The sequence below is a fragment of the Morone saxatilis genome, unplaced genomic scaffold (genome assembly GCF_004916995.1).
Source record: "Morone saxatilis isolate NCDOM2014 unplaced genomic scaffold, NCSU_SB_2.0 Contig19, whole genome shotgun sequence".
NCBI classification, from domain to species: Eukaryota; Metazoa; Chordata; class Actinopteri; family Moronidae; genus Morone; species Morone saxatilis.
Window position 1 is genome coordinate 5463621 of NW_023339751.1, and position 22019 is coordinate 5485639.

General features: G+C 41.7%; 2 protein-coding genes across 2 annotated transcripts in view; one reads left to right on the plus strand and one right to left on the minus strand.

The window, feature by feature from the left end:
• The window catches only part of gpr137ba (G protein-coupled receptor 137Ba), a 5193-nt gene extending 4440 nt beyond the window's left edge, over positions 1–753 (minus strand). Inside the window, exon 1 of the mRNA XM_035664229.1 lies at positions 113–753. Coding sequence (XP_035520122.1) covers positions 113–493 — 381 coding nt within the window. The 5' untranslated portion in view covers positions 494–753. The remainder of the gene's footprint in view (positions 1–112) is intronic.
• Positions 754–6686: 5933 nt separating this feature from the next.
• Positions 6687–21371, plus strand: nid1a (nidogen 1a). Its single transcript, XM_035663366.1, has 20 exons — positions 6687–7007; positions 8846–9148; positions 9228–9454; positions 9564–9859; positions 9944–10084; positions 10765–11016; positions 11315–11515; positions 11673–11906; positions 12113–12250; positions 12792–12920; positions 13738–13881; positions 15276–15395; positions 15846–16070; positions 16244–16416; positions 17503–17629; positions 17730–17901; positions 18850–19007; positions 19092–19215; positions 19979–20091; positions 20754–21371. The coding sequence occupies exons 1-20, from the start codon at positions 6804–6806 to the stop codon at positions 20882–20884; spliced, it is 3612 nt and encodes a 1203-aa protein (XP_035519259.1). The 5' UTR covers positions 6687–6803; the 3' UTR covers positions 20885–21371.
• Positions 21372–22019: the final 648 nt, after the last annotated feature.

A 22019-nucleotide genomic window follows, 5' to 3' on the forward strand; every position in this document is an offset into this window, starting at 1 on the left:
GTAACACAAAGTTTTAAAGTTTTGAATAGGGGGGGGGGGGTTAAAATCTCTTTAGACAACAGGTGCAGACTACACTAAAAACCCCTGTTAACAACACCTGCTGCTCACTCACCTGTGCAAAGTAAAGGTTCATGAGGCTGAGTGTGAAGAACTGGAGGCAGACAGGGAAGCAGTAGAGCAGCCAGAAGGGAAAGGGCCCCAGATTGTTGGCTGTGACAAAGTTCTTGAAGTAGAAGGAGAAGAGCACGGTGCGCAGGGCCGACCACAGCAGGCACAGGGACAGGAACACGGTCTGGTAGCTGAAGCGCTTGTGTCGGTACCGCAGGACCAGCCAGAGCTGCACGTAGATGAAGATGAAGAGGAGGGAGTAGAAGACGGTGTAGACCACAGTCAGGCCCAAAGTGACATAAGGGGGCACGGCCGGGCTCAAGGTAGGCAGGGGAAAGGACTTATCCATCGGCGACGGCTCCTTCTCCTCCGCCGGGGCCTCCATGAACTGCTGGCCGGGGAGGGGGGGAGGAAGGACCGGTGTTCGCCGCCCCGGTCTGTCTCTCGCTCTCTCTCTCTCTCTCTCTGTCCGCGGCACAGAGAGGGAGGAAGCAGGCTGTGAATGTCGGCTGTCAGGAGGAGGGAGAAAACGCGAGCAGGGGGAAGAAAACAAGGCTCACTTCCTGCTGCAGAGACAACCAGAGCGCACAGAGGCACATGATCAGTGATGAGAATGAGCCGTTTGTCAGGAGCCAACAGCGGGCAGGAAGCTGCAGCTTGGAGCTCAGAGCGAGAGGACCAGCCTCCTCCCTCCTCCCTCCTCTCTCCTCCCCTCCTGCACTCCTTACGTGACGTTACGCATCAGCTGACGCACGCTGCTGTACCTTTAACCCTGTGATGGGGCTTCCCACAGCAGCACCGATCCCTAGAGAGCAGCACAGAGCTGTGACTTGTGTTTACTTTCATTTTTATTAAAGGTGCATTAACAATCTGAACACATGCAGGTACTGAAGCTACAGCGTGCAGGGGTGGATCTGGAAAACCAGGTCTGCTGTCAAATGCTGTCAAATCTAAAACTTCATTTAGATTTAGTCAAATAAAGTGATATTAATTCACTTATAATAAACTGATCTTTATGTGTAAAATCACTGGAGTCACTCACAATCAAAGTACCTGACTATCTTTTTCAGACTTGAGGTCTGTCTCTGGTGTGTTATTAGATATATTATTATTTATTAATTACTTATTTATATTTTGATGCCTCGTGTCTAATTCCAAATGTGTTTAATGTTGCTTTGAATGAGGTCAAATTTAATGATCTTTTATGGCCACATTTTATTCTAAGTTCAATAAAAAAAGCAATGTATTTGGAAAAATGTCTGTAGATTTGGAGAAAAAACAACAACTGATTGACTTCTATATATTTCTATTCAAGGCACTAATGTGCTATAATAATAGAATCTAAAATACCTTCAGTTGGAGGCTTTTTCCAAGCAAATATTCATATATGTGATTGTTTGCGATTAAAGGACCAGTGTGTACGTTTTAGTGGCAACCAACTGATCACCACTCGTGTCTGTGTTTGCCGACCTGTGAATGAGAATAGGCTGTGAAGTCGGTGGGAGAAACTACGGTGGCCGTGAAACTCACGAAAAACACAAAAAGGCTCTAAAGAGTGTTTGGTTTGTTCATTCTGGGCTACCGTAGAAACATGGTGGTTTAACATGGTGGACTCCGTGGAAGACGACCCGCGGCGTCTGTAGATAAAAACATCTCATTGCAAGGTAACAAAAACACAACAGTTCTTATTTTCAGGTGATTAAACCCGAATGAAAACATACCTATGAATATTACATTAGTTAGGAGATGTTACACCATATTCAAACATTACATTTTAGAGTTATGGCATGTTATGTAAATTCTATTATAAATAATGGTTAAAATTATACTGCACTTGTTTAATATTGTACTTAAATAAAGTTTTGAGACAAGGTTGGGCTTCATGGGTAGCAAACAACAGATTTTATTCTTCAGAATATGAGTCAAGCTACAAAAATACTGGATCCTACATATTTTTTAATTAATCCCTCTCTGCCTGGGAACGCCTACATATTTCAAACTCTGCACATAGCCTTTCCATTAAAAATCTGAGGTCTCGAGCTCAAGCTGAGATAGAGAGAGGGTTGTTTACTTGGACTTAACAAACTCCTTAGGGGCCAATGAATACATTATTCATTAGAGGCGGTGTAGTTCTCCCCATAACAAATACACTGATATTCACAAACACTTATAATAAACAGATCTTTATGTGTAAAATCACTGGAGTCACTCTGTTAGTTACGATCCAGAGTAGCCGACGATGTTTTTCAGACTTGAGGTCTGTCCCTGGTGTGTTATTAGCAATATTATTATTCATTGATTATTCATAAATATGTTGATGCCTCATGTCTAACTCCAAATATGTTTAATATTGCTTTAAATGAGGTCAAATTCTGGTAACAGGTTGGTGTGGGGCCCTAAAATTGTCAACAATAAGTGTCTGTCTTATGTGGAATATGAGTCAGAGTGCTTCCCTCGTACCTGTTCTCCAGAGTTAGGGTACCCTTTCTGCCCACAGCTTTAAAATAAACTTTTTTTTTATTGATAAGGAGTCTTGGATTTGGCCAAATGCTAGAAGATGGGATCAGTTTATTTGTAAAAGAAAATTTCTTCCAAACCCTTCGCTGGTGAATAAAAGAAGATACGTATTTAATCTGCACACAAACCTGGGTGAAGTTTGTTATGGTCAGTTGTAGAAGGGGTTTTTTGTTTCACAGGACTGGGGCATGTGAACACGAGGAAGGCCAAGGATGGAGGTCACTCTAGCTCACCTTTGACTGCTGTGATACATTAATCTTTTCACACACAGGGACTCTACCACCCAGGCACCGCACCAAACAGGATGCTGTCAGCTAGCAGTGCTTCCCTCTTGGCTGATATAAAATACCAGAGAACTAGCAGAGAGACTTTTAGAAATGAAGCAAAAGATTTAGACAAATAATGATTTAATTAATGTGATGCAAAATATCTTATGCCTAGTTTGTTCCCAGAGTTCCTTCAGTCCGGCTCCAGGCCTTTGACTTACCCAGTCTCCAGTTTTCTCTGTGAATAAAAAAGAATAATAAAAGCAGTGGTGTAGTAGTGCCTGGAGAAGTGGGTACATTCTTAATTCATACCCTAAATTTAGTTTTTAAAGCGGCCAGTCCAGGGGAGGATAAACACCCTGTATTATAAACAGTGACATGTATGGTGACTCTTATAGTTATAATTATACATGTGGAGTGTAGTATTCCTTATTCAATCCCCATATGAAAACTGGAAAACTATGTCATGCCTTCGCCATCATAGGAAAAAGATTCAGCGTGCAGAACACTACTGAATGACACACACACATCAGAGGGGATTCAGAAGTGAATGCTGACTGAAAAATAAGTGCACTACACCACTGAATAATAAAGTGGCGCCCACTGTTCGCTGGTGGTTCCCAGTCAACACCGTCAGACAAAACAGACAAACAAAAACAAGTCACTGGCCCCAGGGTAAATATCAGCCATCGAGAGTCCAACAAGAGCCTAATGTGTATCACAGTGCACTGAATATGTGAAATGTATAAAGACAAGTATTGTACTTGGGTGAACTACTTTTAGTTTCATACACAGAAAGTCCTGCTGTCATCATAAATATATTTTCTTTCTATTTAACATGCTTGAAAAAGTATTTTTCTAAACAATAAAATGAACAAATACATATTCATCAATGATATTAATATACCTACTGTATGTATATCAATATATATATAGAATATATTCAGAAACCACAGTCGCAAACTTCCTCAAAACGACCAGAAGGTGGCACCTTCCAACTGCATAAAGCTGGAAAGGCAGAGAGGAATAACATTCATAAAACATAAGGTACTAAAATCCATCTGTGGTATCCAGAAAACTGTTGTTGTGGGGTATAGTTTAAATATTATCTGACTGACAATCAAAATCTGCAAAGAAAAGAATCATCTTTACACACAGTGACTAAAATCTTACATTTTAATCTGTCACATATTGTCTGTTTATTTTAAAATCTTAACATGAAACATATTAGAATAAAAAAAAAACACCTTATTGGCTGTCAGTGTGTTTCATCAGAACATATAATAGCTAAAGCTAAAGCTCCACTGGATGTTGAAATGATCATTACATCACACTATTGTTGAAGAAAAAGCCATCTTAAAGCCCTGCCAGTAGAGGGGCTGAAAATGGAAAGTTTGCCCTGAGGGTGATGCTGAACAAAAGGCCATAGAATCATTAGAATCACAAGGATTTATCCCCTTAAAAGCATAAATGTGCCCTTTAAATTTCACACAAGTCTGGCCATTATTTCTTGTGTTAATAAAAGCAAGCTGAAGTTCTGGCCTGAGGGTGGTGCAAGAGGATTTGAAAAGAAGAAGAGAAGAATCTGAAGAAATGAACATGATTTTGTGCAATTAGACACCTTTACAAGGAGCATGGCACCAATTTCACACAAGAAGATCAATTTACTCCTCATGTCCTGTTATGTAGGTGTATACCAGACATAGAGGAAAACACTGGAGAAGCAATTCAGACAATACAGTGATAGAAGAAGTATTCAGATCCTTTACTTAAGTAAAAGTACTAAAAACATACAGTGGAAATACTCCACCACAAGTAAAAGTCTCACATTTAAAACCTTATGTAAAAGTATGTGTTATCAGTGAAATGTACTTAGTCCTGTCTGTGTTTTACTATTATATCTGATGTTTATAGATGAAATACTGCTGCATTAATGTGTATGTTACATTTTACTGCTGCTGTAGATGTTTAAGATTGAGCTCATTTTAATAACTTTATCCACCGATAGGTAGTTTAATCTACAACAATGTGTCATATTCTATAAAACTATATGTAAGTAATGTAGCTCTCCTGTGAGAACCACATACCTCTAATAAATCAGAAAAACAGCAATTTTTTCTACTAATCCAAGGGGGTTTTTAAATAGTTTATTCAACCTAAGAAGTTTATTTAGCTTAAGAGGAAGACAATTTCCTTAACCCACTAAGGAACACTTAATTCTGCAGTTTATCAGAAAAATTCACATTCAAAATCACCATATTTGGAAGTACACTGTTTTCACTGGACAGGAAGGGTATAAAAAACTGTAATCTAAAAAGTAAATAGAAATTAAAGTTGTCAGATAAATATAGTGGAGTGAAAAGTACAACATTTGCCTCTGAGACGCAGTTAAGTGGAAGTATAAAATTGCATATGTGGTATCTGAAGGTCTATACAACACATAAAAATGAAAATACTCTCGACTTTATTTTTGTCCCCGGAGAACAATTGGTTTTACAACGAGGTGCAAAGCGATACATAGAACAGCAAAGACAGTCAGGAGGAGTGTGGGAGACCCAAATACAGTGAGGTCCAACAGCAGTAGTGACTGGTGTCCAACCTACACAGGGTACTAAACCACAGTAGAAACAACAGTACAAAACAAATTAAACTGCATACACACACAAAGAAGGGTACAATGTTGATTACAGGATCTCTGTCATCATAACAAAATCACCATCATCTACGGCATAGACATCATAAAGTACCTCAAATTTGTACTTAGGAACTTGATTAGATGTACTTCCACCACTGGGGAAATGTAGGATCTGTGATATATAATCTGTACTTTCAGTTTTGATATTCCCTGTGTGGTGAAATCTTGGCCTGGCAGTGGACTGGAAAAGGTCAGAGGGTCACCGAAAATGTTATTAATCATCATTTGTGGATCACGCCAGATCTAATGGAAATCTTGGCTTTAATTTGGAGGTCATTTGTCATCTAATTTTCACCTTTAATATCACTTAATTACGGACCAAAGTGTTGGCCAAAAATAACATTTTAAGGCGAAGTTAGCGTTAAAAAAAGTCAGAGGTTACCAAAAACCATTAAGGGGACCATGAATACCCACATTAAAATGTCATGGCCAAAAGTTGCTCAGATAAGTGGACCAAAGTGTTGGATGGATGACTGACCATCAGTTAGCGGCGCAGAAACAGCCCCGCGTTGAACCATATTACCAGCATGCCCCTCATTATCCCAGCTGGAGTCGAGTCTGATAGCCACAGCGGCATGCCTCAAATGATTAGTGTATGGTACAGTGCTCTGTGATATTGTCCTTTACATAATGTTTCAATCAAACCGGCCATGGGGCTCTGTTGATGGTAACTGGCCCATGCTCTGATGTCTATGCTCTGATGGGCCCTTGGCCTGTTTCCAAACCTGCCAGCACAGCTCCAGTGTTGTCCCTCCGGAGACACTTGGAGCTCACACAGTGGACTCCTGTAGTAGAGTTACCTTATCATCCCAATGGAGATGACTACTTTTTACTGTTTTGGTAACACTGGAACAATGAGTTGCAAGTTAGAGTTTAAATCAAGGGGTATGATGTGAAATTGACCTCAGTGCTTCTCACTTCTGTCCTCAACCAACCCTTTATAACTCCTGCCATGCTGTGTTTTTGTTTTCCAAAGTGGGCCAAACGCCATCACTCCAGATGTCCAGTATCAGGAGTTTGTTTCAGGAGCAGCATGAAAAGAAAAGTATAGGCTACCTCTCATTCCTCTCTCCAGTCTTCTGGTGGTTTTATGAGAGCTCAACTCCGCCCCTCCCAAACTCTGCCTGAACTTTCTTTAGAAGAGCCTGTGCGTCACTCTCCTCTAACCTGGCTTGGACAGACCACAGGACTGCTCAACTGCTCCTGAAACACGAACAATGGGCTGGCAGGAGCAAGGATGGCTCGTCTGTGCGAGTTTTCTCGGATTTGTGGCGACGGCGCAGAGCATAACGCGGGGAGAGTTTTTCCCCTTCGGTCCAAGCGCAAGAGACCAGTTACTAGAAGGAGGGAATGACCAGACGCACCGACTCGAACTGGACAAGCCAGTGTTGTTTTATGATGGCACTTTCAACCACATCTTTGTAAGTTAACCCATAACTTGGTACAATATCGTAGCCATTTATTGGTCAGGGTGGACTGTCCATCGATCTTGCGCAATTGCGCGTAACCCATAAGCCCCTCGCGCAGTTATACGTAAAAAAGGGGTCAGTAGTTCCAACTTTAAACAATACCTGGAAGTTGCTGAATGTATCTGGGGCACGGTATGATTTTTTCTGCCTCTCTGCAGTATCTGTAAATATTGATTTACTTATCACAGAGTCTGCTTGAGGAATGTATGTGTCCACGCATTCTTACAGCTTCCCCTGAGGTTATCATTTTACTGTTGACACAGAGACCAGTGTACTCCAGGAACCTAAGTTTGAAATCCATCCCATCCATGTCACATAACTGTGGGGTCAATGAGAGAGGCTCATGAACCAGATATAAAAAATTTAAAATGCCCACATCCTGTAATATCTACACATACAGTATGTCAGGAATGCAAAATATTGGCTTTGGAGGTTTTATCTGTAACAAAATAAATTCTTTTAGACTTTATGTGTGCTGTTAGCAGTTATGTGGAACTTTTAATTGACTTGGGGGAAAAAGGCAATAGCAACATGTAGCTGGGAGCTGCACCATGGTGTCAGACAGACAAACAGCCCTTTATGCCCTGTGATTCTCCTTTTCAAAGAAAACTGCTGTGTCTCTGTTTTAATTGTGCTGCATGTGGATAATATGCTATCAGAGAGTGATTATATACAAAAGGTATTAACATTTGCCTAAGCTTCCTCCATAATCTATTAAAGAAAAAGTCATTATTCTTAACTTAAAGATATATTCTTGAAGCAGGAAGCTTTAGTTTCTTAAAGGTATGACCAATCATGTTGATTGATAACTCTGTTTAAAGAAACTTCATCTTTATTAATGAGTTTTAATTGGTTATTTATGGAGCAGTTACATGCTCAATCTCACCCAAGGAGCAGATTTATCTGAGGAGATGTGTAGAGGCAAAAAGCCGTGATTAACAAATTAGCCTGAGGTTGAGAATAAATATTTCACTGCTTGTTATATCAGTCTACTGGGGTTTCCCCAACTGCTGACTACCTCCATCATTCACCACAAACACATTTCTATACTAAGATTTTTGTTTTTCATCTATGAGACAGTCTACCTTGAGCTGTCTGTGCCCTGTAGGCAAACAGTAATGCTTTTTCATGACAGACATGATTATAGAAAAAAACTGTTTATTTAATTATTAGGAGGTTTTATCATATGTGTGTGATTCATGTTCCACAAAGCCCCGGTATGTTTGGGTAGCCACAAACCTTAAAGATCTCTCTGTGCACTACATCTGCAATATCGCAATCGCTGATCATTTTTCCAGCTTTATTTTCAATTTTGGCAGGAAGTTTCTGTAATGAAGATTAGTGTGCAATAGCCAGACTCTCTGGGGCTGCTCGTCAGGGGCAAATACAGGAAACAGAGTGGCCTGGGCCGGGAGTCGTGTTCTTGTTTTCCCCTGGTCAGGAAGTGAAGGAGCCCCGTGTGCGCACTGTTTTTGAAATGAGACCATCTTTTTCTTTGTTTTTTTTTTTTACAAGCCCACCATGTGTTCACGTTAAACCTCAAGTGTGTAAAATCTGTGTTAAATGGCATCTTGTTTGTTCGTTAGCGCTTTTGTAGGACATGGCAGCTGACTCGGATCATTAGTCTAATGAGTTTGGAATAAAGATCAAAGTGGGTCAGACCGGACTGGGTTTGCCTCTGCTGTGAAACAGTACCTCATGTGTTGTTATCCCAGTTATTATGAAGAGTCATACGGCGTTACAATCATCTCATTTCTTGTTATCCCCATTACTTTAACTTTTAATTTCAGATCAACACCAATGGTTTTGTTGCCACAGCAGAGCCAGCGAGCGAGTCGACATATCTTGGCAACATGCCCCCAAAATTCGGCATGATTGCAGCTCTGCAGGGAGACCTGGACACAAGTGACGGTGTGGGCAAAGTTTTCTTCCGTCAAGACTCCAGTCCTGATGCCCTACGTCGGGCAGCCGAGCATATCAACAGGGCTTTCCCCGAGGACGATGAAGTGAACCCCAGCAATGCTGTGGTGGTCACCTGGGTTGATGTCGCCACCCATGAACCTCAAAGCAGAGGAGATGCCGCTGGCAAGAATGTGAGCATCACATGGTTATTCAAGTGATCTGTGTGGTGGAACTGGTCATTTACAATGTCTCTAATGTTTTATTCCACAGAGAAACACCTTCCAGCTGGTTATTGCATCCCTGGAGACTGCTTCGTATGCTATTCTCCTGTATGCAAGGGATGGGATTCAGTTCTCCTCCACGCCTGTAAAACACAGTAGTGTGGTCATGCATGCTGGCTTCAGTAAGGGTTTTATCCGACGTTTCCTGTTCTCCAGTCAAGGACTATACTACCGCACCACCACTGATGACGAGGCATCCGTCAGGGCTTTAGCAGAGTAAGTCAGCCAGTGAATGCCAGCATAGGTACACCATTTCCTGATTAGTGTTGTTGTTTGGATGATGTTTCAAGAACAGTGGCTGTAAAACTCTCTTTTCTCCTTATAGGGAGACCAACTCTGGCCTGCGGGGTGTATGGGTGTACGAGATCGGAACTTCCCCATATTTTTCCAACGTGGCTCCAGGTGAGGTCACTGACCTTCCCACTGAGTCCACGCCACGGGAGAGCCCTGAACGCTTTGATGATACAAGGGGACCTGTGTATGCCGATGGACAGCAACTGGTGTACCCTCCTTATGAGTCAGAAGGGGAGCAGATTGAAGTCCACCCAATTCAGTATCAGCCACATCAGCCAGGGAACCCAGAAGTGGTGGTGGTGGACGACACAGATATAAATGTGGATGGTGAGTCCACAGCTCAAACTGAGTAATACCAGTTTAATATGTACACTCATGTTATGTTCTGACTGTGATTTTACATATTTTCAGTGTTCTCATACAACCTCGGGTCATGTGCGAACAATAGACATAAATGTTCCCAGTTTGCTGACTGCAAGGACTACTCCAGCGGATACTGCTGCCACTGCAGACCTGGCTACTATGGAAATGGGATACAGTGTGTTTCAGAGGGTAATGTCACATTTCTGTTTTAAGTCATCACTTTTAATCTTGAAAGATTGAAACTATGTATGTGAATTTTATCATTTTCACTGCTTCAGGAAAATGGAGAGGGGATGATTTGCACAGTTTCCTGTTGTATTATATGAGATCTGAGCTAATATTATGAATTTTGAGCTTTTATGATAACAGTAAACACAAAAGACGGACATACAGTCATTATGCTGCATTAATCTCTAAGCTCAGTAATGCTGCAGTGTTTTTCCGCTGTAGACTAGTTACCAGTTTAAATTTGTAGCTTAGCTTAGTTTATCAAAGATACTGGCATCCCTTGTTAATTTAAAGGCAAAAAATCAAAACATATCTAAAAATGTTACGGGAATGCCACGGTTTTGACAGTGTAGCCTTATATCAAGATTTTTTAATTAATATCATTACACTTCAGAAAACACTGTAACGTTACTGTAGCTTAATGTAAAGACTTGATTATCCAGACATCAATGTGTAAATTGTTCTTATTAGTGGCAGATGTGGAGACGTTGGGGAAAATCTTTTAGCAGTTTCAGTTCTTGTGTTCATTAATATTGACCATTAGCATACTGAAATTATGTGACCAAATCTATGAGCTCAGCTCTGGTGTTTGGTTGCTCTTCTCTGTGTCTGACTTTGATGGTTTTGGTTTGTTTTTGCAGGAAAGCCACAGAGGATAAATGGTAAAGTGAACGGAAAACTGTATGTGGGCAACTCTCCTTCTCCAGTGGAGTTTAGCAGCAACGATCTCCACTCATACGTTGTGGTAAACGATGGCCGTTCCTACGTGGCCATCAGTGACATCCCTTACACCATTGGACCCTCACTGCAGCCCCTGTCAGCCCTTGGTGGCGTGATTGGGTGGGCGTTTGCTCTGGAGCAGCCTGGATTCAAGAATGGCTTCAGTATCATCGGTGAGGGAAAGATTTCTACAACTACACTAACAATATCTGATAATGTGACACCCAGCAGCTTCTTGCGATTTTCTCATGCTTCACTTGGTTAGAAAATGACAGTAATGAAGATAAGCACACATCTCTGTACACAGTTGCTAATGCTCCTGCAAGCAGTTTGCCATACAGCTGCAGTTTTACAACACTCTGTCCAGCTGAATTCCCCTCGCATTACCTCAGCTGAGACAGAAGGCAGAAAGCCAAAGTTCATCCAGGGCCAGGGTCTTAAAGTTAACCTCCTCTTCTCTGTCCTCTGCAGGGGGGGAGTTCACACGGCAAGCCGAGGTGACCTTTCTGCCAGGGAATGAGAGGCTGACTATCACCCAGGAGTTCAAAGGTATTGACGAGCACGACCACCTGGCGATGAGCACCACCCTGGAAGGCCGGGTCCCCGAGGTGCCTCGCGGCTCCACCGTGCAGATCGACCGTTACTCTGAGATCTACCAGTACAGCAACAACTGTAAGAAACAGCTTGTACAGAGAATGTCATTTGGTTGTTTCTCCTGTTTTTTACCACTTGACTGAACCTCTTTATCCAAAAGAAGAAGCCCTTTTCTGCCTTTGTTGTAACTAATTGCTTAAGTACTTGTTTCTTACGTGCCTATCGTACCTTCCAGTGATCACCTCATCCTCCACTCGGGAGTACGTAGTGAGTTTGCCCGATGGCTCGACTGAAACCAGGTCGTACCAGTGGCGTCAGACCATCACCTTCCAGAGCTGCCAGCATGACGAGTCTTTGAGGGAGGTGAACCCAACTCAGATGCTCAGTGTAGACCAGGTGTTTGTCATGTACGATGCAAATAATGAACTCATCCGGTTCGCCATGAGCAACAAGATCGGGGACGTCAATGGTGAGGTCATGGAGACTATTTTTGTCTTCCTGTTTTGGTCTGTGCTCTCTTCCTTCCTCAAGTATAACATATGACATCCTGACCAAGGATAGTTTTACTAAAAGTTGGGGCTATTGTTGAATGTTTAAATATGTTTTTCTCATCAAATCACATGAATTGATATGATAGTTGTAACATTGTTTTTAAAATACACCCTTAATTCTCAGGAGGGCAGCCAGAGGAGAACCCGTGTTTCACTGGAAGACACGGATGTGACACCAACGCTGTGTGCCGACCTGGACAGGGAACTCAGTTCACGTGCGAGTGTGCTACTGGCTTCAACGGTGATGGCCGCACATGTTATGGTACGAATGACATAATACAGAAAGGTTTCAATTGTTTAAGGCAGTGAAGAGGGTGTAGTAGCCGTTTGATTCTCAGTACTACGTATTTTCTGCTTTCAACTAAAGCAAACCATTTCCGCATCTGTTAAGAGCCATCATTTAATTAACCCTGACTTTTTAAAACCTTCCTTCCTGGGGAACTGGGCAATTAGCGGAGAGAGTCCAATATGGAAAACAAAAAAAAATTCTCACAGACAAGGTTCACATGTCCAGTGGGGTCTCCAGCTCAAGCTCTATACAACCAAGAGTCTTTTGCATTCACAACCAGACAGGAAGAGCTCTGAGGCACATACAGTACAAAAAGGAAGGAAGTGTTTGAGACAGATGCTATCTTGAAACATTTGTAATTAAGACATCTATTTAAACTCTCTCCTCTGATCTCCCGGCATCTGATAATAGGGACACTGATTTTACAAATCTTCAGACTTCAGAGCTCCAAACTCAAACATGGGCCTAATGTGGGAGTTATTAGCATATGATAATTGCCTCTTCTCTTCATCAGACATTGATGAATGCAGAGAGGATCCTCAGATCTGTGGCTCCCACGCTATCTGCAACAACCAGCCTGGGACCTTCCGCTGTGAATGTGAAGATGGATATCTGTTCGGCAGTGATGGGCAGACCTGCATTGGTAAGTGGTGCATATGGATACCTACTAACTATAAGTACACACATAAAACTTTGACCTGCTGCAGTAACATTATGATTTCAGAGAATATAAGTAAAAAGCGTGATTTGGTTTTAGGTCCACATTGCATCCATTTAAATTTGTCTCGTAATATCACTTAATGCCACAATAAGAGTCAATAGTGAGTCACTGTAGTGTCCAGTCTGCCCTCAGTCCAACGACACAAAGGTGGTTCTTGCCGGGTTAGGCTCCTGGTGTATCTGCCATGACCCCATGGATGTATAAAGAGAACTGGATACAGCGTTGGAGGCAGCACTCACTCCCTGCTGTAAAGAAATGACACAGATGAACACATACATATTGGCCACAGTCGCTCAGTAAAGCTGGCTAACGTCTGGTTTAACTTTAATTGGATAAAATTATATAATCCTGCAGCTCAAGGGGGTCAAATTATATTGAAAATGGTTCATTTTGCAGGGGTTGCAATGCTCCTAAAACATTTAACCACCGTTTTACAACCGCTTTTTTCACAATGTAACCATATTTAGTTACTTAGTACTGTATTCCCTGTCTTCAAACTGGCCTCTGTCGGTCTCAGAGGCTTCTAACTCTCGCCAAGAAAGTGAATAAACATATTTCCCAAAATGTTTTAAGACAAAAAATAACAAAAATCTTTGTAATAAATGTTAAACTGTTTAAAATAATGTGATGTCTGATCATTTTAAGATGCTCTAACGTATCTCGTAACGTAACGGATCTCATTTTATTCGCTCCTTTCTAAAATAAATTAACAGTATTTCCCTGGTATTCTTCTCCTCAGAGGCTAATCGACCTGTGGACGCATGTGAAGAAGGCACCCATACCTGTGACATTCCTGAGCGTGCTCAGTGCAGCTACACTGGCGGCTCGTCCTACATCTGCTCGTGCCTGCCAGGGTTCATAGGAGACGGTAGAATCTGCCAAGGTACTGTGTAGAACACAAATATATGCTTGTGCTAAAGAATGATCACAGGAGTTTGTAGCTGACAGAATATCTACAAAATGACTACATTAAATACATTAATGAGTAGTTATTGCATCTAATTCAGTAAAATACAGTACTTATAGTATATATTTACATTTGTGTTCATAGCTTTACTGTAACATTAGACTTTGATTAATGGTTTTGTATATTTTAGTCCATTATAAATCAATAAATGTTTATACTTCATATTACTGCTAGCTATTTAAACTACAGTAGGTATGTGTTAAGACAGATCCAGTCAACCAATGGCTTCCATTCATTTCAGTGCAATATAAAAATCAACTTACAGACTTGAAACTTGCTTTAGATAGGTAGTTTTCACCTTTGTTTTGTTTGTCCAATTTAAATGATTATCCTGTTATAATGCTTTTGCAGGCAGGGATTTATGTAGCCTGGAGTGTGCCATTGGAATAATTACAGACTTCTATGTTGTTAATCAGTTTATACAATGACACATTACACGCAAGCTATTAGAGATGGATGATTTCCTATGATGAGTTAATAGTTGAATTTGTGATGTTTTTGGTATTCCTTTCACTTATTGTCTTATTTGTGTCTGTAACATTTCCATGTTTTGATTTAATTTAAAGATAGCTTGTTTAATCACAGACGTGTAAGCAGTGCGCCCAAAAATGTAATTACTCATTGATTATAATTAAACATTGTTGATGTGTGCAAGAAAAATGAGTAAACGGCAAGAAAGGAAGGCAAGAAAAATAAGCTGACATTATAAAAATTATTGGATTTCAGCAGCTTCAGGCAATGAAAATGTTGTTGGAAATTCATCGTTATATCTCGAGTGTTTTCACATTTACAAGGAGAGTTTTCAAAACTGTCCCTCTTGCAAAATACCTTCATCATGTGATGACAATTAAACTAATGACAGCCTGCCTGTGGTTCAATCCAAAATAATATGACATGTTTTGAAAATGGTTGGCAGCAATGTAGCATCAACAGGCTACATATAAAATCAGCAGGATAGTCTTTTAACCAGTAGTCCAGATTTCAAATGCATTACATGGACTTTAGAGCTATAATTGTTCAACCATATGCTCAGGACCGGGGGAGGTGAGATTACATAATACATCTGCAGTGAAACCTGAAAAGCAGATGTAGTCTTTTTTGGCTGGTCCTCAGTAGCGCTCCATCCATAGTTTCCATTCTTTCCACTCCTCTGCTCGATGTTCTGCGCAGTGCTGGGCAGAGGCTGACCCAGATCATAGTGTAGATCCCTAAAAGGACAAGACAAAACATTCAGACATACAGAAAACATTTTAACTGTGGATGACTGATTCTTCTTTGTACTTGCTCGCCCTTTTCAATTCTGCCTGAAGACATTGATGAGTGCCAGCCAGGCAGGTGCCATCAGGAGGCTGTGTGTTATAACACCGAGGGATCATTTACCTGCCAGTGCAGGGCAGGTTATTATGGCGACGGCTTCTACTGCTCTCCAGGTAAGTCTTTTGAACAGGCAGACCCAAGATCTTACTTAAACAATGCATAGTGGTCTGGATTTTATATTCAGTCTGTGCTACTACAGGTTTATTTTGGGTGACTGTGTTAGGAGTTTAGATTAGTTTTGGTCATAGCTTCCTTTGATTTAGTTGCAGACTCAATAATAGAAAAATGTAAAATCCTTTTTATTCTCACCATTGTTTATTCCACCCATTTGGACGAGAGGAGTGTTTGGAAATGAGTTCCTCGCCAGAGTATTTTGTTGCCAGCTGGAACCAGTTATTCATTTTCTTCTGGAGAGCAAAAGGAATTTGTCATGTCTCACGAAGAATGTGGGAGTTTCTGTGTAGCTGAATTTAAAGCAGGAGACAAAAGGAGATATAAATGACTAAGTTTGTGACATTGCGGCTGTGTCCACTCTGTGGCTTATTTTTCATTGTTCTCCTCAGAGAGGACAAAAACACAGTGTGAGAATCACAGAGACAGCCTCCTGGCTGTGGGAACCGGTCCCCGAGGCCCCCGACCTCCCATTGGACAGTACATCCCTACATGTGACGAGAACGGTGCCTATGAACCTATGCAGTGCCACGGCAGCTCGGGACACTGCTGGTGCGTGGACCGTAACGGACAGGAGATCCCTGGGACTCGCTCTGGGCCTGGCAGCAGACCATCGTGTGAGTAAATCATATGTGTTTAAGGCTGGACAACAAGAGACCACAGTGTCTGTCACTGTGTATTTAAATACCAGGTATGCATGACCAATGGAGGCTTTGAAGAAGTTGCTGAACTGAACTGAGGTTGGTTCCTCCACAAGACCCCTCATTTTTTACGTATTTTTCTCCGGTAGGTATCGACCACGGTGGTGTGCCACCACCTATTGGACCCACCCCTCGACCCGATGTCCACCCCCTGCCTCCAGGAACACACCTGTTGTTCGCCCAGAGCGGCAGGATAGAGCACGTCCCGCTGGAAGGTTATAACATGAAAAAGGATGATGCCAAGCCTGTCCTCCATCTCCCTGTAAGTTTCTCTCTTGTAGGGAGGAGGTCCCACAAGCCGTGGATCCATTTTTATTTGATTTTAGTTGTAGGTTCTTGTGGTTTAAATCACTTGCCAGGAAGTTTAAAGCGATATTGTTGTCTACAAACTGTATTTCTGAGAGATTTTAAAGGTCCAGTGTGTAACATTTAGGAGAATCTATTTGCAGAAATATAATATAATACTTATAGGTATGTTTTCATTAGTGTCTAATCACTTGAATATAGGAATCGTGTATTCACTACATTATAATGAGCTGTTTTTATCTACAGACGCCGTGAGTAGCCTTCCATGCAGTCCACCATGTTGAACCATCATGTTTCTATAGTAGCACAAACACTGGCTGTAGATGGAGCCTTTTGCCTTTTTCATGAGTTTCATGGCCACCGTAGTTTCTCCTACACACGTCACAATCGGTTCTCATTCCCAGGTCGTCAATAACAGACAAACTGGTCCTTTAACAGGCTTTCCTGCTTATGAATAGAGTCATAAAAAGGAATAATGTACTGGATCTTAAGAGGTCATAAAGGTACAATAAGCACCTCTGAGGAAAGAAATCATTCACAGTGCAGATGTGTTTAAGTAACAACTCTAAATTCAACTCAGGCACAATGTCAAGTCTTTCTGGTATGTGTAATCATTCCGATTACACTAGAGGAAACAATCACAAAAAGCTACAGTATGTTTGTATTTGTCATTCGCGTATACAACTTTAGCCCAGCCTCTTACACAAGTCGCTCCCTTGCTGCTAATAACACTTTCATTCTAGCTCTGCGATTTCCTCCATCTGCTTCATACATTCAAGGCCTGCACTTTATTGGAGGCACATGGTGACATTCACACTAATTGCTAACATCAGTCCGACATCTTTAGAATTGCAATCTGCATTTCTTGTTACGCTGATTTCCTAACCAGCTGGTCTGAAGTCTGGCTAGCGCTCAGTGTGTGGCTCTGTTTGTTTGGATTTATGTCTAGACTTTAATGTCAAAAACACATGTGCGCTACATTTTTATCTCTTGTTTGAGCGAAGTGCACGACAAAGATTGTTTGTTGTCGACCCCTCCGCAGGAGAAGGTAATCATTGGAGTTGCCTATGATTGTGTGGAGAAAATGGTCTACTGGACTGAAATCACATCTCCCTCAATCAGCAAAGCCAGCATCCAGGGGGGAGAGCCCACTGCAGTCATTACATCAGGTAGCGTTACTGTTTATCTTTCGCTCTACCGGTTCTCCTTCATCTTTCTCCGGTTGTGAGTCAAGAGACAAAAAGCGATAAAACTGTAACCTCTCAACAGATCTGGATAGCCCTGAAGGTATCGCCATCGACCACTTGGGGAGAACAATGTTCTGGACGGACTCTGTGAAGGATCGCATCGAGGTGGCCTCTTTGGACGGGTCTCAGCGTCGTGTCATTATAGACTCTGACCTTGTCAACCCCCGTGCCATCATCACTGACCCTCCCAACGGGTGTGTATTGTTTCACTAGCTTTTCACTTAGCCAATTAAGGAACTTTTTTAAGTTCGTCCCCTCTCAGTTCTTGGTAGTACACATTCAAAGCAATATTCCAATGTATTTTTCACCAGATTAGTTCCCACCAAAGAAACCTTGGTGCTATCTACCAAACCAGCTTGCTTTTCCACTAGTTTTGAGTGTAACCATAGAAAACATATGCTTCATCAACAGGTAGGGCGTTGCACAATGCACAGTGAATGTAGAATATGACACGGCCACTTTGGTTCCCAAAGAAAACCTGCTATTGTTTTGGTTCCAGCTGGGAACCAACTTTTCAAGTTCCAACTCAAAATGTATTTTTGGTCCAAATGCTCAGAATGGTTCAGAACTAGGTGCCTGAACTTTAACAAAGTTGGTTCCCTGTTGGTGAAAAAGGCTCAGCTGATAATTAGATGAGAAGATCAATGACAAATATCTGTGTGTTTAATATGAAGCTGTAGCCAGCAGCCTCACTGTGACAACAAGACTCCAGATAAATAGTAATCAGGGAGCTTTAGACATGCTGGTAGGTAGATTTGATTACCTTAGTTTACACAAAGCCAGGCTGGTTGCTTACCTCTCCTTCTAGTCTTTATTCTAAACTAAGCTAACCAGCTGCTGGCTGTAGCTTTATATTGGAAACACATGATTTTCTCTATCTATCCCAGCAAGAAAACAGTTAAGCTTCATCCTGAAATGTCAAACTATTCCTTTAAATCGGGATACAACAAACAGTTTGTGTGAACATTATTATATGAATCAAAAATTGTCAAGAGGTTTAGCAACAAGTTTATTAACTCAGATTTAAAAGCAGAAGAATAACATATATGATTTGATTAATATTGTGTTGAAATCTGCCAGAAGATTTGTTCTAAAACTCTGTTCAGTTCGATACTTAACTGACTAACTTGTTCTCACAACAGTAATCTATACTGGGCCGACTGGAACCGCGATGCTCCCAAGATTGAGACCTCTTACATGGATGGATCCAACAGGAGGGTGCTGGTTAAAGACGATCTCGGCCTGCCAAACGGCTTGACTTACGACTTTCAGAGCTCTCTGCTGTGTTGGGCAGATGCAGGTACTTGAGATTTCAGACAGATGACTCATTCATGAAATTATGTCTGCCCTGTGATCAGCAATGAACGCAATCTCTCGCCTGCAGGCACACATAAAATGGAGTGCATGCATCCTGGCCGGGGTGACCGCAGAAAGGTTATGGAGGGTATTCAGTACCCTTTTGGAATCACGTCTTTCGGGAAGAACATCTACTACACTGACTGGCAGAGGTTTGACTTTTTGTATTGTTTTTTTTATCATATTACAACATATGTGGTTTAAGTAAAAGAACTACTACTTTTAGTATTCCAGTGGATGAAATCCTAGTTTGCTTTAGGTTTGTATGTATTACGTTTACATAATTATAAAGGTGGTCTAAAGGGGTTTAGTTCCTGTGTACCTTGATGTAAATTGGTTTTAAATTACTACACATTGGAATTTATAGCATCAAAGACATAATGCAGGCTTTATCCACGGTCCACCGTGCCATGTAAGAACCCAGATCTGTCAAGGTAGAGGAAGGAGAGGTTAGGTCAGAGGTCAAAAAGCTCCCAAGACTTCAAGCATATGCCCTTGATGTCCCTCCAGGCTCGGACACTCCCACTCTTGAAGACTGTGGAGCTTTCTTCCCACGCGGGCCGATTCTGTATGTTAGCCACGGCAAAATAAGGCGGGGGTTGGGGCTGTCTATTTGTGTGTGGAAGCATCTTAAAAAGTGGCAGCTGCTTGCAATTTCTCAGCCTCAGCGTCTGTGAGTGACCTGCCCAGGGCCTCCCTCTGATCTTGCCTGTGCTGTAGCCTTGTTGCTGGAGAAGGTTGAGAGGTGGTGGTGGGGGAGGCGCACAAACTATGTCAGTAATGGATAAGAAAACCTACCCTAACCCTTACTCATTCTTGACACAGACTTTATACAAAACACAGGCAGGCAGGATGCTTATATTTTCTCAAGCAGGGATAGTCCTGGATTGCTAAACTCTTGCGTGTGTACAACAGGGATGCGGTGGTTGCCGTGGACCACTATACTGGAAAGGAGTCAGACGAGTTCCAGCCTCAGAAACGGACCAAGCTATATGGGATCACCACAGCCTATGCCCAGTGTCCTTCAGGTTAGTATACCAGTGCAACAGGGCCACATATTCTCCATAAAAACCCCTTTAAAATGTTTGATTTTTAAGTGTTTTTCTTTTTATATACTCCACAGTTGGTCATAAAACACTCTTTTCATGCCTGGAGTATTGCCTCTAGCCCCTCTAAAGAGCAATTCCTAGAAATGGCTTGACCCTTGTACGTTTTAGGGGGCTACCTTTAAGTCAGGCTCATTATCCATTCCCTTTGCTCTTCGGGACCTAGTGGCCCAGTTCGTTGACCTCTTGTGCCCCTCTGTGTGAATAATTCGAGTAAAGACTGTGAACAAGAAAAGAAACTGCAGGTTCACTCATTCGTACCTAAAAACAACAGAACCCTGCAGCTAGTATTTAGCACTAACTGAAGGGATTACGGATGTTACCGTGCAGCACAAGGCCTCATCCTCCCCTCTAGATAAGGCTGCATGCATTATGCAAGCCAGGGAATGCGGAGCCAAGGGAGCAGGGGGGCCTCCAACATCTGGAGTTTGCTTGGTGTTTCCTTTAAGTATGTATATATCTGCTGCACAAACAGTGAAGGAACTGCTTCCTGGTGCTCCCTGCCATGGTGGCGTATGATTTATACAAGTGTCCTGGAATGTCCCCTAGTAATGAGAGTTTGTATGTTCTATTCCTCCCACCAGGACAAAACTACTGTGCTGTGAACAACGGGGGCTGCACTCACCTCTGTTTAGCAACCCCTAACGGCCGCTCATGCAAATGCCCCGACAACGCGGCGAGTGTGGGCTGCGTGGAGAGAGACGGCGGGTACTGAGAGAAGACGGCTGTGCTCTGAGAGTTGACACTGTTTGTGGATGTTTGAGCGTAAAGAAACAATTAGGAGCCACTCAGCATTACTAAACTATAGCTGCTGAAAATGCCACTGAAAACCAGAGGTGAACTTACTGTGCCTTTTATTGCTCAGTGTTATGCTTATCTACAATTTTACATTTCCCATTGCCTAAAAAAAACAAAAAACAACAACACAAAATTGCCTTTGAGAATTGTAAATATAAACACTATTATTTTGTCTTTTCCTGAGTGCACATAAACTGAGAATAAAGCTCAAGGGATACGTAATTTAATGTGAAATTCATCACAGCAATGCATGACATCATCTCTCATGTGGGTTGTGTTACACTGTGGCATGTTCGGATCAGCTTATCTCATGGAAGCATTACTGTGGAGTGTGACTAGTACAAGCTTTGTGGGATGAGTTTACATGCTGGGCAACAAAAAGAATAAACATTTTTTTTCTAACATGTTGGTGTGCTGGTGTCTTGTGGCTTTAGTATAACACTGCCATCCTGTGTTAGGGAGAGTTTATTACAAATCCATGCTTGGTGTTGCGTTGCGGTGCTGTAGGTGCCGCCAAAGTACCTTGCAAATAAGGAATAGGTTGTTATGTACAGTACAAACAGTGGTTGGACAAATTACCTTTGTAAGGCACATTTATATGTAAAAACATAGAATATCAAAATGTTTGTAAGGTCATATTCATGGACCCTACTTCTATAGGAGAGATTTATCAATAATTACTATTAAAATTAAAGTATTTTTCATCTCCTTTGTTATATATTGAATATTAATGTAGGATTTCTCTCCACATTATCATTCATTTCCAATTAATTAAATAGAGGTTTTCCTAAATAACTGAATCAGCCACTTGAAGAAGTGGTGAAACATTACTGGGGTGGATTTAATGACCAGCAATATCATGTTGCCTAAGAGGTAATCCTGTAATTTGTAAGCTGCCTTTGAGTGCAGAAAAATGAGCCATTTGCTTTGTTGTTCTTGCATGGCCTATTTCCAAAATATAATGTGTCAATGCGATGACGTCTCTGCTTTGTTAATGTGCAGGAAACCAAATGCTGCCACCCCCACACAGCCTGTACCAGAGCCTGTACCAG

What these genes read in the sequence shown, in the direction of transcription:
- nid1a (XM_035663366.1), top strand. Translation starts at nt 6,804, where the DNA reads ATGGGCTGGCAGGAGCAAGGATGGCTCGTCTGTGCGAGTTTTCTCGGA. An exon ending in CACAGATATAAATGTGGATG is followed by an intron (nt 9,860 to 9,943) that starts GTGAGTCCACAG and finishes ACATATTTTCAG; the next exon opens with TGTTCTCATACAACCTCGGG. An exon ending in GCCTGGCAGCAGACCATCGT is followed by an intron (nt 16,071 to 16,243) that starts GTGAGTAAATCA and finishes TTTCTCCGGTAG; the next exon opens with GTATCGACCACGGTGGTGTG.